The 14,669-nt window shown below is 38.6% G+C and overlaps 1 protein-coding gene across 1 annotated transcript in view; it reads left to right on the top strand.

Moving 5' to 3' along the window:
• The window catches only part of LOC134872356 (polypeptide N-acetylgalactosaminyltransferase 10-like), a 50,173-nt gene that overhangs the window by 22,373 nt on the left and 13,131 nt on the right, over positions 1 to 14,669 (top strand). The window contains exons 5-6 of the mRNA XM_063895630.1: positions 12,238 to 12,423; positions 13,067 to 13,250. Coding sequence (XP_063751700.1) covers positions 12,238 to 12,423; positions 13,067 to 13,250 — 370 coding nt within the window. The remainder of the gene's footprint in view (positions 1 to 12,237; positions 12,424 to 13,066; positions 13,251 to 14,669) is intronic.

The raw sequence follows: 14,669 nt of genomic DNA, 5'->3' as shown, positions 1-14,669 counted from the left end.
ATTGCCGAGAAAAACACTCACGTGTCAATATCATTCCTCAATTGCTGTTCAACATCCTCCGCCATTCCCTCGCATCGCCGTGTAACATTATTTCTTGATAGCTGCACATCCTGAATAGCAGACACAATCTCCTTTCGATTTTTAAAATCGGCAAAAAGCGCATCTGCGGCTTCCATGAACGCTTCTTTAACATCCTTGAAGGATTTATTTCCTTTCGCAAGAACACGACAGACACGATCACATTTGCATTGCAGGTAAGACAGATGGACTTGGCATTCGAATATACGAAAAAATAATCCTCCTCCCACTCTGAATGAAAATGATAAGTTTTAGATTTTTTAGCTTCTGCCGCCATGGTAGTATCCACTCGCTCTAGTCAAGCTTCTCGCGCCCTTCCGAGTCCTTGGTTACAACTTAGCAACCATACCCTGCGCGCGCAGATAGAAAGAAGCGCGTGAGATTTTTTCTTTGATTATGCCTGATCTACTTTACTATAGCTGTACAAATCTACACACTGCTTCACGCGAACAGCAGGTCATTGTGCCTATTTAAGATTTCTTAAGTTGGAAGTTTTAATGTAGGCCTATTTTACACAACACTAGGTGGATAGCCTACAGACAACATTTTCTCGCGATCAACTGGAACTCAGCCCGCGATCGACTGGTATACCGCGATCGACTGGTATACTTCACAAGTATTCAGTATTCATCACAAATTTGACAATTATTCAAGCATTCAATTGATAGCTACAGACCAAATATTTGCGGCTTGGCAACCTTTCTCACATGGCTCAGTGAGTTCCAGCACAAGGTTTCTGTTATCTTTTCCGCATCACAACACTCTTTCACATCTCAGAAATGTCAATCACGTTGGCATAACTTCATCCTTTCTTACATTGATCCTCACATCACATCTGAACACATTTCCCCCCTTCCTACTGTTATGGTCTGGCTAAGCTCACATTTTCAGATAAAACTTCTGCATCAGATGCTTTAAAGCATATTGCCTATAATGTAATTGGCAAAAACATGCTTTAAAGGCTGGTGCAGACAAACAGTGGTGCATAAGCAGTCAGCAGATTATTCAACAGATTTTCAAACAATAAATCCAAAGGTCCAAGCGGCTCTCAGGAGACATGTACTAACTCTATGTTTAGCTGCCGTCTGTTTCACAGAAGCCGCAGATGACAAATGCTATTTGTCAGGTGGCAGTGATTTTTAGATAGGTATCATAGCAACAAGAGCCCCAGAGGTATGGTGGAAAAACTGTCTTGGGAGTAGCCTTTGTCCTTTCATTCTTCACACCATCTAACTATCTAGTCACACATGTGGCTTTTTTTTAATAGTTTAGCCACCAAGGACATAAGTTACAGTGTCCCCAGGCACTTGTTTAGAGGGGGGGGTTGGTGAGTGATACTGCAACGACTGATTTGATAAATCACTCAATCATCCACTGGACTGCACGAGACTCGCAGGTATCACATATCTTTAATCACTTTACTCCCAATTTAATTTCTACACAGCGGTTAAAAAAATGTGCTGTCTTGTGTGATGACAATGCTCATTTCTTTTGCCTTTCCATTTAAAGCAAAGCATATTGCTCAGAACTTCTGGTTAGCCAGCTGGCAAATATTCAACTGCAATCATTTGGTGAGATGTTTTGAATCCAAAGAGGTCACGTAAGCAGCAGCGCTCCTTACTCCACTTGTCAGTTTTGTACAATTTTTGTTAGGGATGATTTTCAAATTTTCAAATCTGTTTTCCAATACAAAGCAGTTTTGACCCCTTCTTTCAAATAACAGTTGCTATTGGTTGGCAGTGTTTCCCTTTCTTTTTATTCTCCTAATTCTCACCCAGTGGTACAGTGCAACTATGCACTAAAGCGCCTGCCCGCTCCCTCCTACATGCTGTGACCTTTCAGTTGTGTTATAGATCAAATAACAAAACCCACTCAGTCTTCCACTACACTGTCACCTTTCCTCCTGTTTCTTATACTTTCTTCATATTTGCTTTAATTACAGGTTTTTGTTGAGGCCAGTTCACCATGTCAGTGTAGAGTGACCCCCAGTCTGTGCCTCTCTTATTAGCTCTCTCTCACTCTGCAACTCGAGCATGAATGCTGGGATTCAGAAAATGAGTAAGTGCTGCTATCAGAGCTGACAACAGCAACAATATATCACCTTATTTCTACTTCTCTCCACAAAATACAGAAATTGTGAAATATCTGGATTCAAACCACCCATGTAAAATATTTACTAGTCCTCTGTTTCGATGGATCTGTCCATCTGTCACACTAGACTAGACTAAGGCTAACCCTAACCCTAATCCAACCCCATATGAAAAATCAGCAGAAAAGGTTATCACCTTTGATTTTCTGAGATTATATGTAAGATCTGGTTATAGAGAAGACTAATGCCCTAATTTAAAAAATATTATTATGTATTGGTGAAATCTGCCACTTACACTAACATTGAGTCAAGCTTATTGTCAAATGATTGTCATTATTGCCTAACTCTACTAATGTGATTATAATAATTCAGTGATACCCACAGCTTGCCTGCTGCTGTGTTAAGATGGTCACACTGGGTAAATTTTTGCGTGTGTGTCTGCCAGCTTAGTGTTGGAGGCTGAGCAATGAATTCTGCTGATGGAGCCCAAGTCATTTCACGGATTTATGACCAGACGGGGCACGGAAAGTAGCTGTAACTTGTCACACACAGAAATAGAAAATAATAGAAAGCTGCTTCCTTCCTCTCCACATCAGAGAAGAGAAGATGCTAGGAGGCGTAGACAGGGAACTTTTTATGTAAGATAAAAGTTTGTGCGTGACAGTATGTGCCTTCATGCTGGAATCTCATATGTTCCATCAGCTTTTCTTCGGATAGGATCTACAAATCTCCTTAATCTGACTCATAGATCCAACAGAATGAGTTCAGTCACTGCACTACTCATATTGTCACCTCTGCTACCAGCCCTTATGTTTTGGACTTGGAATAGTTGATCAAATAGAACAATTCCACCAGTCAAATAATCATCCTTTATTGCTCAAAATGGGGCGTTAGAATTGTTCCTCCATCTTGGATTCCCAGTTGTAATGGATATGACCATGGATAAGGGCCACATTCAAAGGGAACATAATATCAAAACATCCAAAGAAACATCTTACTCCTGTGTTTGATTAGTAAATCACAAAGGCTTTCTCAGGTAATTGCAAAATATGTGACCTTTTGCACGGATTTTATTTAGCTACATAGCCTGGAATATATTATGGTTTCTAAAGTTATGTGAAAAATCACCATATAATGAAGTGATATCTTTCTATTTCTTGTTTGCAACCATTAGAAGTAAACCAATGTGCAAGTACTATGCTAAGCGCTAAGCAATGTATGCCGATTGCAACAAGCTGTGTACAGTATATAGCCGTAATTGATGTAAACATTTGTATTTGGAACAAACTGAGCAAATAAATTGAAAGGTGAAGTGAATTTTGCTGCTGAGATAATTTCATAATTGGTAACTAAACTAAACTAAACTAACTAAGCTAAACTAAAACATCTGCAAATGATCATAAGCTAAACAATCCATTTTGAAATAGTCATATTGATCATTTTTTTCTGTCTCAGACTTGTCACAACCACGTTATCACATTTTGAAAATGCATGAACACATCTTGTGACACGAACAATGACTCTAGGTTTATTTAATGGTTCCTAAAAGAAAAGAAAAAACGTTTTACATCATGACACCTGGTTGGCAACCAGCACAACCACAGCCTGAGTGTACTGGCACATAAACCATAAGCGCAGTTTGGGTCTGAAGGTTTATTTCACGATTCTGACCGGAGTTAATGATGCAAACGAAGGTGCTATCCGTTCATTTCCTTTGGCCCTGGCACAGTTTCAAAAGGGTAAGTGAGTTGCCAAGTCTGTGGTTTGTTCATCTATGTAATAGTTGCAATTATTCTCTAATAATTATGTAGTGGTTATATTTCAGTCCACATTGCAGTTCTTAATTCAGAGCTGAAGCCTATTTAATGAGGCTCTGTCTGATCTTCTTTGCAGTTTTCTTTTTTTAACTATGTATTTTATAAACACATTATATATTAATATAATTGCATCATATTGTACTGAAATATTCAGCTTTTATGATTTTTGGGTGTTTTATATTCACTTCTCTGAAAGGAGACATGATAAGAAAGCAAAATGGCCCAAAATAAGGAAGTGTATGAAAAATGATGCCTAAGTGTTCTTATCTTAAGAACAAATGTATTTGGAAAATGTGTTCCTGCATGACGCCCAATTATCCATGAAAGAGATGTATCTTATTATCTCCCAATGTTGATGTCTCTTTCACAAGCGCATCCCTTTCACATCTACCAACATGAAACGAACTGTGTACTCTTTACTGGCCTTCTCATATAGCATTGGCAACCATTTTTGGTGATCATTGTCAATGCAACAGTAATGTACGCTGAACAACAGTTGGCAGAGCACCACATCAAAAAACAAACATGGACAAATGTTCAATCAAAGTTTCTCTTTGAACTTTTTGTTTGCCCACTTCATTCCATTATTTTGTTATATAAGTCAATACTATTGATTGTTATTCAGAATGAAAAAGACTTGTGTCCTGAAATCACAGCCAGAAACTGAGCCTGTAATTACTCATTGGGTTCATGGTGGCAAACTCTGCCATCAGCTATCATTTGATGGAAGCCTGCCATTTGCAGATTGATCGCCCAATTACTTTCCAATATTCTGCTCCCCGATGGGATCAGTTGAGCAAATGGCTGCAATACTTCATTTCAACTAAGGAGTGACCAGTATGCTTCTCGTATGCAGAATGACTTATGATCGGTTTCCAGTCGGCTGATGGGGAGGTTTGGTTGTCAGAAAGCATGGCTCCAGCAGGCATTAGCATTGCCTCCAACCTGGAGCCACCACAGAGCTCACCACATGGTCCACTGCTAACAGTGCAGAAATATTGCTCACATTTAAGAAGCAAACCGATTTCATTTTGTTCAGAAGGAGAATGATTGTTATCTCAGCGAGTGCTGGTACTCAGTGCTGCCAACAGTGCTCAGATTATTGTCGGTGGAATCAGGAGACATATTTGCACTTATTCCTATGGTGAGGATAAGAACAAAGTCATTACTCTTGTTTACTACTATGCAGTTACTTTTGCACCATATTGTGGACATATGATATGAATCTTAATTGATCAATCTGAGATGAATTCCACTAGTGGAGCCTGAGAGCATCAATGTCTTTGTCAGAACTCTTTCCTGCTTTAGACAATGTGTGTCTAAAGCAGGAAAGTGTCTGTATTTATCAAACATTACTAATTTATTTGAGGTATTAGTTCACTCCATTTTGTTTATTTATTAATATATAATAGCTGGGTGATCACTGCATCGAAACACAAACAAGACCCGACAATATCATCTTAAGCGAAGTAATCCCATTGGAATTGCAACATTGTCCTTTTATATATATATATATATATATATAAAATTGATACATTAATAACAGACACATGTGTACAACACGTCTACTAGGATTCATCAGGGAATAAATTGACTGAAAATACCTGTTTAACAACTGACATAACTATCCTTTGGCAATCCCCATTAGCAGTTAAAATATGTTATGAGCTTGTGTTTGAACAAGCATGTTTACAGTAAACACTTTCTAATGGGTGCTTAATGAACTGATTTAATTTCAAGACAGTTTCATTTATGATTAAGTTGCTCCGGTTGTATGAGAAAGTTGCTGTCAGCAATGAAGAGCTACTTTGAACCGTCTTATCAACACCATCAGCAGAACCATCTGCATGATGGAAAGTTGGAGAGAGGAGATAGCAGATGATTTGTGGAACGTACTTCAATAAAAGCAAGTACGAAGGCAGATTCATCATTGCAGAAAGACTGAAAAACATTTCTGCATTTTATTCCTTCATGCCAGCATGTGTGCGTGTGTGTGCGTGCGTAAATCTGTTTGCGTATGTGACTGAGGGTGTAGGGAGATAATTAGATAATGGTGCTCAGTGAAGTGTGACGGAGAGACGGGGTAGAAAGTGATGTGAAGAGGAAGGTTGAGAGGGAGACAGAGGACAAAAGGAGCTAATTAAGAGTTGCCATTTAGAGATGGTGAGCCATCAGTGGGAAGTTATCGATTCAACGACTTCCTGAGGAGGAGAGGACCAGAGGAATCACCTGTAAGGACAACAATGAATGTTGTCTTCTGTACCTTGTATTCGTTGGCTTCTGCTATGACCTATACAATGTAGTTGTTGAGAGCTTTATTTAAAAGCTAATGAGTAAATTCACTTGTCTCCAATCCGTACTTCAGTGTTATTTAACCGCATATACAGTAAGCTAATTAGATAAAGGTATTCTAGTTTAGTTTGCTATTAAATCTTAGATGAATAAAAGCACTCGGGTTGCATTTTCACTCCCTCACAAACTGAATAAATGATTTTTGCCTCTACAGTTTGTTGTTTTGCTCTTTGTAAATGAGCATTTGTTTGTTTTATTTGTAGTTTTATAAAGGGCTTAGAACATTAGGATAAAAAGTTTGCAGTGTGATGTGCTCTCAACTTTCATATCTAAAATCTGTGAAACTTTGTAACTGTGAATACAATTGCTACAGCTTATCAGGGGCAACATGGTTTTAAGTGTGGTTTTTGACACATTCAAGGTAGGTGGGACATCTGAAGCTTAGTAGTTTTTAAGGTTTAAAGCACAATCTGACTCTGCCCCCACAAGCCATCAGGGCCTGGAGCTTTACAGAGCTTAATACATGCAGGAATGACTAAAACCTCCCTCTGTATAAATGTGATGTAGAATATGTAGGATAGGGCTGCAGAAAAGATGTTCAAACTGAGCTGAAACCACCCCAAAAACTAATTTACAAATCACCCACTCACAAACAATAGAAGTTCAATTATATATTTTTCTATTTTCACCTTATCAAATGTCTTCCTACTTTAGACCTTGTATGTTTAGACTTTCAATAATAATATACATAGTTCAATATTTTTCTTTTATTTTGTATTTAGCCTTAGTCTGTGTCCTGAATCAGAATCATCCAAAATCATCATATATCAGAAATATTTTTTTTTAAGGGAAGAATTCTTAAATAGGCTGCTCTTCAAGTTCCCCTGTGATTCGGTAGTCTCAAATACTTTACTATTATGTTAGTTCACTGTAACAGTTCTGTAATTGTTCTGGTTTTGTTTTGATTTAATCTGTTTGTGCCCTGGTCAGGGCCTAACAGTGATGGACTTTCTTAGCTCACTTCCATTTCACCTTAATGCAAATACATTTTATGGGAGTACAGACACTGATCTCTGCCAGGGTTAGACCTTGTCATTGATGTCTTTTGCATGTATTATATTAGATAGTAAACCTATCGATAAGAATTGATAAGAAAGTCTCAGTCCCGGTTGCCAAAGTATTGCATCTCTGGTTTTGCGGATGATGTGATTCTGCTTGTTTCATCGACCTGTAACCTCCAGCATACACTGGGGCATTTTGCAGCCAAAGCTGGATTTCTACTTGACATAAGGAGTTATTGGCAGTGCCCTCAGGTCAAATGTGCCTTTAATTGCAATATAATCCTGCCAATACTCAGTTGGTCCACTCCTGCTTGGGAAAAGTGAGTGCAAGATTGATCAATTCAACATTCATGGTAATGAAATGTTACTAAACTGCAGTAGTGAAGTAATGAACATAACATAACTGAGGTTTATATGCAATGTGCCAAAGCTAGACATTGTTGGTTTATCATGTACCTCCCTAACCTGATGTAATTCCTATCCCTAACAATGCAGCGTACAATAGCCTATGAAAAGCACTTTCCCTCCCACAAGAACTTTTTTTTTTAACTGTTAGAAGCAAAAATTCATGCTGCCTCAGGAATAAAATTGACAGATTGCGATGGAGTTCACAAGGGCATTGGAATATTTTGCTGAGGGAATAAGCGAGCAGCTCCGGTCCTTGGTGGTGTGCCAATGTATCTTGAGATTAATCCACCACTGCGTGAACAGTGCTCAGCGTGCCATGTTGGATCCACTGTGTCTTAACGCTAATTTCATTATTTTTTAATGTATTATGGAGGATTTTGCAGGTGGTGAAAATGTCTTAAATCTCTTAACAGTTTTTAACACAAGTTAATACAGTTAGCACAAGTATTTAACATAATGTAAAGGCCCATTTAAAGGATACTTTAAAATATAAATATATACATTATCATTTAGAAAAGAAAACCTATAAAATGTTTGTTTATTTCTGATGCAGAAAAAATGGGAACAAGGACAAGTACTAAAGAAGTAGAAGTCAGCATTGGGTTTTTTTAGAATAAAGGTGATCCTTCTCATACCTTAAAAAGGTATATTTAGTTGCCTAGGGCTATTGAGCTAACTTTTCAGAACATGCTTAATGAGTAATTTTAGTCAAGGACTTGTTATTCTAAGGAGACGATTAAGACGGCTATTTATCAAGCTGACCCGTGCTTAGATGGACATTTTGCAGTTAAGGTACTTGTGTTAAAAAACCTGAATTGACTAACTACCCCATTAAACACTCCAGACAGACGATGTGATTTCAGTTCACAGGACATGCATAGGCTAAAAATACTTTTTATCAATGACATTTTAAATGCAAACAGACACTTTGACAAGAGCCTGGGGCCAACTGTCATGCCTTTCATATGCTAACCAGTAATTCATGTTTGAGTACAGCCCCATGTGAATAGATGAAAGAAGGCCGGGCAGCTCTGGCAACATCCACAGGAGAAATAGGTGAGTGACGCCCTACAGTGAGGTAGAAATACACAAGGAGATTAATGGCAGGCTGGGAGTTCAGGTGGAGTCTGTCCTGAATAAATTGCCTGGATTTTATCACCAACCTGGGGAGCGATTCATGCGATTCATCCCACTACTCCGCGCTGTGAAATGACCCTGACATCCAGGATGCCTCAGCCCTCCAATCTCCTCCGCTTCACATTTTAATAAAGACTAATGTGTTTGCCGACATCAGCTTGCTCTCATTAGCGTGATTAATTGCCTCCTTGCTTTTGGTAAACATTGAGAGCAGTATTCCAATTTATTCCGCAAAACCTAACCAATCATAATTAAATGCTCTGATCTCTTTCCCTCACCTATCCCCATACAAGCTCTCCACACACGGGGTGAATGTTCCTTGATTAATTTTGCCCTGCTTCCTGTCATTAACAGGATGATGTAAGCGTCACTTTGTGTAGGGTGCCCGTTTACAAAGAGACAAAGTCAGGCTCGTAATGGTCAGTTTTTAATAGCTTGATTTATTGCAGGAACATTCAGGGAGGACAGCTCGCCTTTTCCACGCAGTTTGGCGCCGACCTCATGGAGACCTTCCGCCCTTGTTGCAATGTCAAACTTTACAGCTTGTAGGTCAGCTGCTGTGCAACACAATAAACATGGCAACACAACTTACGTACCACTGACCTTCACCGACAGAGAGAATCTATAAAGCAGAGAAAAATACTTAAAATACATCTGAAATTAAGGATGGATTAGAGCTGGAATTTGTTTGGATGCAGTTTTACAGTATAAAGGAATGTGGTAAGAGATTAAAAAAAGCAGAGTTATAGAAAAACAAACACTCATCTTGAAAGTTATTGAGTTTGTTTTGTAGAATTTAGTGTTGTATTAAAGGCTACTATCATTCAATGAGTTACATAACACTAAACCTGCATCAACACGTGTGTTATACTTTCCTAAAAAGAACCATAACATTTAATTTTTTAGCAACTAACTGATTTATTATGCTTTAAAATGTACAGTTTTGTTCAAATAATGCTGCAATCAGAGATACACACATTTTACAGAGATAGGAGTGTTTGAAAAGTAAGTCAAGGATAAACATCCATTAATCTCTTTGGTGCCTCCATTGTAACAGTGCTAACAGGAAATGTTAGGGGCTAGTTTAGCATGATTTAAGCCAAAATATAAAAAGAAAATTATCCATGAATGGCAAATGACAGCCTTACATTTTAGCACTTCTGTAGAACAAAGATAAATATTGAGGTCAGAATGAATGATTCCTGTCACTTCCTCCCTGTTGACCTTGACATATTCTTCCTCATCCCTAAAGATGCTTTATGTTTTACGTAGACTGAAAAAAAGTGTTGTATTTGAAATGGTTCATTGAGAAAAGAAGAAACAGAGAACACCGAGGGGAGGGAAAATACCGGGATGGAGGGAAGTGTTCTCCTCGATGTCATTTTTAACATCCCATTCAGCACTACTGTCCTTCCTTTACAAAATGAATAGCTATTTTCCCTTCTGCGAAAGTTTGTCTGAATTTATATTCAAATATATTTTCCTTTCAGGGCAATTTTTGTTTTTGTTACTGTCAAATTTCAGCTCAGTGTGAGGTAGTAAAGAAAAGTTTCCAACAGAGAAAGTTAGAAGGTCAACTTTTCAAACTCGGAGCTTCTCTCTCTGCTGTTGTTGACAGGCAGTACTGGGGCTTTTTCAGAAGAATCTGTCAAAGTTACATTTCATGTTTTGACTGCTTGAGGAATGATTTCTATTCAAACCACTGAGAGTACTCAGGGCTCCCCCAGTTATCTTTCATCAAAAAAAAATCTTCTTTTCACCCCTCCTCCAAATAAATATTAAAACATGAGGGAAGGCTGGAGCATCCTCCTAAATGATGCATGGTACGTTTCCACCTACACCGACACATCAATTTCAGACACTAGACCATACTGTGAAACCAGTTGTGGGCTTTAAAAGCAAGCACAAATATTGCGGTGGGGGAAAACAAGTTTTAAAACAAGCTCCCGTACTAAGAAATTGTTCAAATCTGTTATGATCATTAAACCCAAAGATGGAGATGAATAGCCTTTTAATATTTTATATTGTCTTTAAATCTTTATCTCTAGCGCAATAAAACAGGAAGAGAAAAGCCCTTAATGTCATCTTACGCACATAAGAAAAAAATACTTTTCTCTTGAGGGCGACCATTAAGTCAACTTGCTCCTATGACAAATAAGAGCTGAACTTTGTAGATCTCTGATTGATTACAGTGGTTGAAAGGATTTGATTACAGATACATTCCCAGGGCCCATGCTTACCATACAAAGGTATGATTAGACAAACCTTTGTGTCATAGAGCTTTGAAAAACCTGTTACAGAAGAAGGTTTGCAACATCCCTCTGCAAGATTTGCAAGTGTGTTTGATTCCCTTTGTTTTTTGTGCCTTTTCCTCCTTAAAGCAACATGTGGTTGGTCATTAATCAGTACATGTCAATCTCAGCAACGAATACTGTCAGATGTTTACAGCATTAGCTGATGCCAGATAACTATAAATCATGTATCTGTTATTTAAAGACATTTGTATTGCATCAAGGAGGCAACAATGTCCTGCAGTTGTTCAGTCTGAGTCATTGCCTGTGCAGTTGAATGTTCTGAAAATGTAAACATCCCACATGCAGATAACTAATATAACGGGATTAAGGAACCAGCAAAATGTGTGTCAGCTGCGTTTTTAAAGATGTTCCCATCCTGACTAGTCCTTCAGTGCTACTGCAGTAGGCATCCATCCATACAGTATGTCTAAACCACTTATCCTGTGCAGGGTCAAAGAGGGCTGGAGCCTATCCCAAATGCCAGCATGCAGTGGACAAGAGGCAATGTACACCACAGAGAGGCTGCCAGTCTATCACAGGCTGCTGCAGTAAACACTGCAATGCAATATCTATGTTTTTAGTTCAACTAAACACACACAGACATGTTCATCCAAAGTTCAATGAATGCAGTTAATCAGTTATGACAATTAAAATGTAGAATAACATGTATTCTTTCCATTATATATTGTATATTCAAGTGTCATGGATTGTGTGCTACTTTTTGGTATCAATGCTACCATTTTCCAGATTTAGTTGAAATAAATAAGGACTACATCTTACACATTGTGTTGCAGTGAACAATCATACAACCAAAGTCCACCATGAAGCAGCACACAATTCAATAACAGTCAGAAAATATTGAAGCAGACAGAGATGGTTATCCAACGGTATTGTGTGAATCCAAGAGCGTTATTGAAGTTGATGTGTTAAGCTGAGACTAAGACAAATGGCTCAACAAAGCAACAATACCACTTAACAAAACAATTGTTTTCAGCACTGATCATGGGACTGATGAGCCTTTTCCTGTATCTTCCCCTCTTACTCCCTTAACCTCTGTACAGAGCATCTGAAGTTGCCTTTGGAGGAATACATGATGCGGATGCCCAAGGTTCGCATCATGAGAACCAAGAAGAGGGAGGGGCTGATCAGGACTCGCTTGCTGGGCGCCGGCGCTGCTAAAGGAGAAGTCATAACCTTCCTGGACTCTCATTGCGAAGCCAACGCCAACTGGCTGCCTCCCCTGCTGGGTGAGAAATACAAAACCACATCAGTCTTACAATCATAATTGCTTACGACATGATATTTAACAATGTGAGGCTTTTTCCAGCTGATCTACATCCTTGTTAGTTTTCATTTATTCTCAATATATGCAGTGAAGTTGGAAAAAAAAAGAATATCACTCAAGGCATTGTGCTTTTTTTTATTCTATAAATACATAAAAGAATACTCAAATCCATAACCCACAATGTGACCGTTATTGTAAGTTACCTTAGTTGTAGAAAACAAATATCTTTAAAATATCTGTAAACTGACCTATATACAGTGTTTGATTCAGATGTTCCTTAGAGAAACTGCACATTGCATCCTCAATTGTAAGTTTGTGTCAACGATGAGCTTGGAAACCAGGCTTGCTCTGAGCAATGATTCAAAAACCTATTCACAATGTAATATGATAAAGGTCATGACAAGGCCATATTTTGTGTAGCCATTGATAAGAACTACTGTGTGGCCAAAAACCTTGACCATGATCTTTTTCATAAAGCCCCTGGTTGCTTTTCTTCGGGAATTTCCACAATGCTTTATTACAGTTTTTAGTTTTAAATGTTCTAACCAGACCACAAACTCAATGCCAAGCCCTGCACATTAACTGAACAAGCTGTGTTTTTGTAGACCGAATCTCCCAGAACAGGAAGACCATCGTGTGTCCGATGATTGACGTGATCGACCATGACAACTTCGGCTATGACACACAGGCAGGGGATGCCATGCGAGGGGCGTTTGACTGGGAAATGTACTATAAACGGATACCCATCCCTCCGGAGCTGCAAGGGGACGACCCCAGTGAACCGTTCGAGTGAGTAACAAGATACTCTACAGGGTGTGCTTTGTCTATCAGTTATAGGATCATTTATTTTACTATCCACCTAAAGGCTTTACTTGAGGATCTCTTCTTTTACTTGCTTCTGTCGTTGAAAAATGTTTTTATCGTAACTTTTTATTGGTTTAACACACTGTACTATATAATGTTGAGTCCTTTAATGCATGTGAATTGACAGCCGTAGCACTTAGATGACAATAGATGTGCTGTACAAAACAGGTTGTCAATTAATGCACCCTGACCTCCCTTACCTTGATGTCACAGATGTATGGAGCTGGTGCGGACAGGCTGAAAGCCATTGTTTCATTACTTTTTACCTTTTATCTGAAAACCCAGCAGGGGGGAAAATCCATATGCTCTAACCAACACGGAGTGCAGTGGAAGTCAAACACACCCTGAGCAACCACTTCACTGCTGCACTGCAGTGCTCTTCTTACTGTAGACACTGTGTCAACACATGAATTAAACATTTTGCTCAGTGATGCTCCTTACAGCCACAGCATTTTCCATGTGGAGCCTCTACAAACAGGTGTCAAATGCCCATTTGTGATTCTCTTTATTTTCCTTTATCAGTATTTAACATCTGCATCGTGAGGACTTGGTTATTTGTAACAACAAACCATTTCTATGTTGCAAACAGATAATTAAATGTCCAAACATGGCCTTCACCCCCTTGTTGCCTCTTGTATGCAGTGGGGGAAGGGACGATTGAAGAAGTGCCTTTGTGTCCTATGCTTACTATGGAAAACAAAGTACTTTCATTTAAAGAATGACATTTGATTTACGTCAGGCACCTTGGACAATAATATAATTCTTAGGGTAATAAGGCCTACACAGTGTGTTGCCTTTGTCACTGCAAGTGAGCTTTTCTAATTAACACAACACAAAAAGATTCTATAGCTGGTAAATGAATTTACTCCTTTGCTTCACGTTGTCTCAGCAGTAATTAAGTCCATTCCCCTGCAATATTTTCAACTGATCCTTTGTGCTTGAATGTATTCTAATTTGGATTTAGAACAATTTGTAATGCAATGGCTTATTATTCCAGGCAAAGTCAATAACTTGTGTGTTATTTGACTGCAGCTGCCACGCAGAAATGTATTTCAGCCATTGTGAATCTAGGACTCTAACTCGGACATGCCCATTGAATCAAATCTTTCCAAATCCATAGTAATGTTTTACTCAACAAAAGCCTCTTTTTAGGCTTCAGGTTTTATGATCAGCATAACATTTCTGAATATCGTAGCTGCTGTTGCTATGCAAGACCACACCCTTTAAAACCCTGTCTGTAAATGTGCTGATAATGAATCTACAACAATATTGTGAGAGGGAGAAGAAGAATGCCAGAGAGAAGTACAGAGGTGTCTGTAATCACTGTTTGATTCATTTAATCCG

The sequence above is a fragment of the Eleginops maclovinus genome, chromosome 11, assembly GCF_036324505.1.
Source record: "Eleginops maclovinus isolate JMC-PN-2008 ecotype Puerto Natales chromosome 11, JC_Emac_rtc_rv5, whole genome shotgun sequence".
In the NCBI taxonomy this organism is placed as follows: domain Eukaryota; kingdom Metazoa; phylum Chordata; class Actinopteri; order Perciformes; family Eleginopidae; genus Eleginops; species Eleginops maclovinus.
This window is presented reverse-complemented; position numbering and strand designations above follow the sequence as displayed.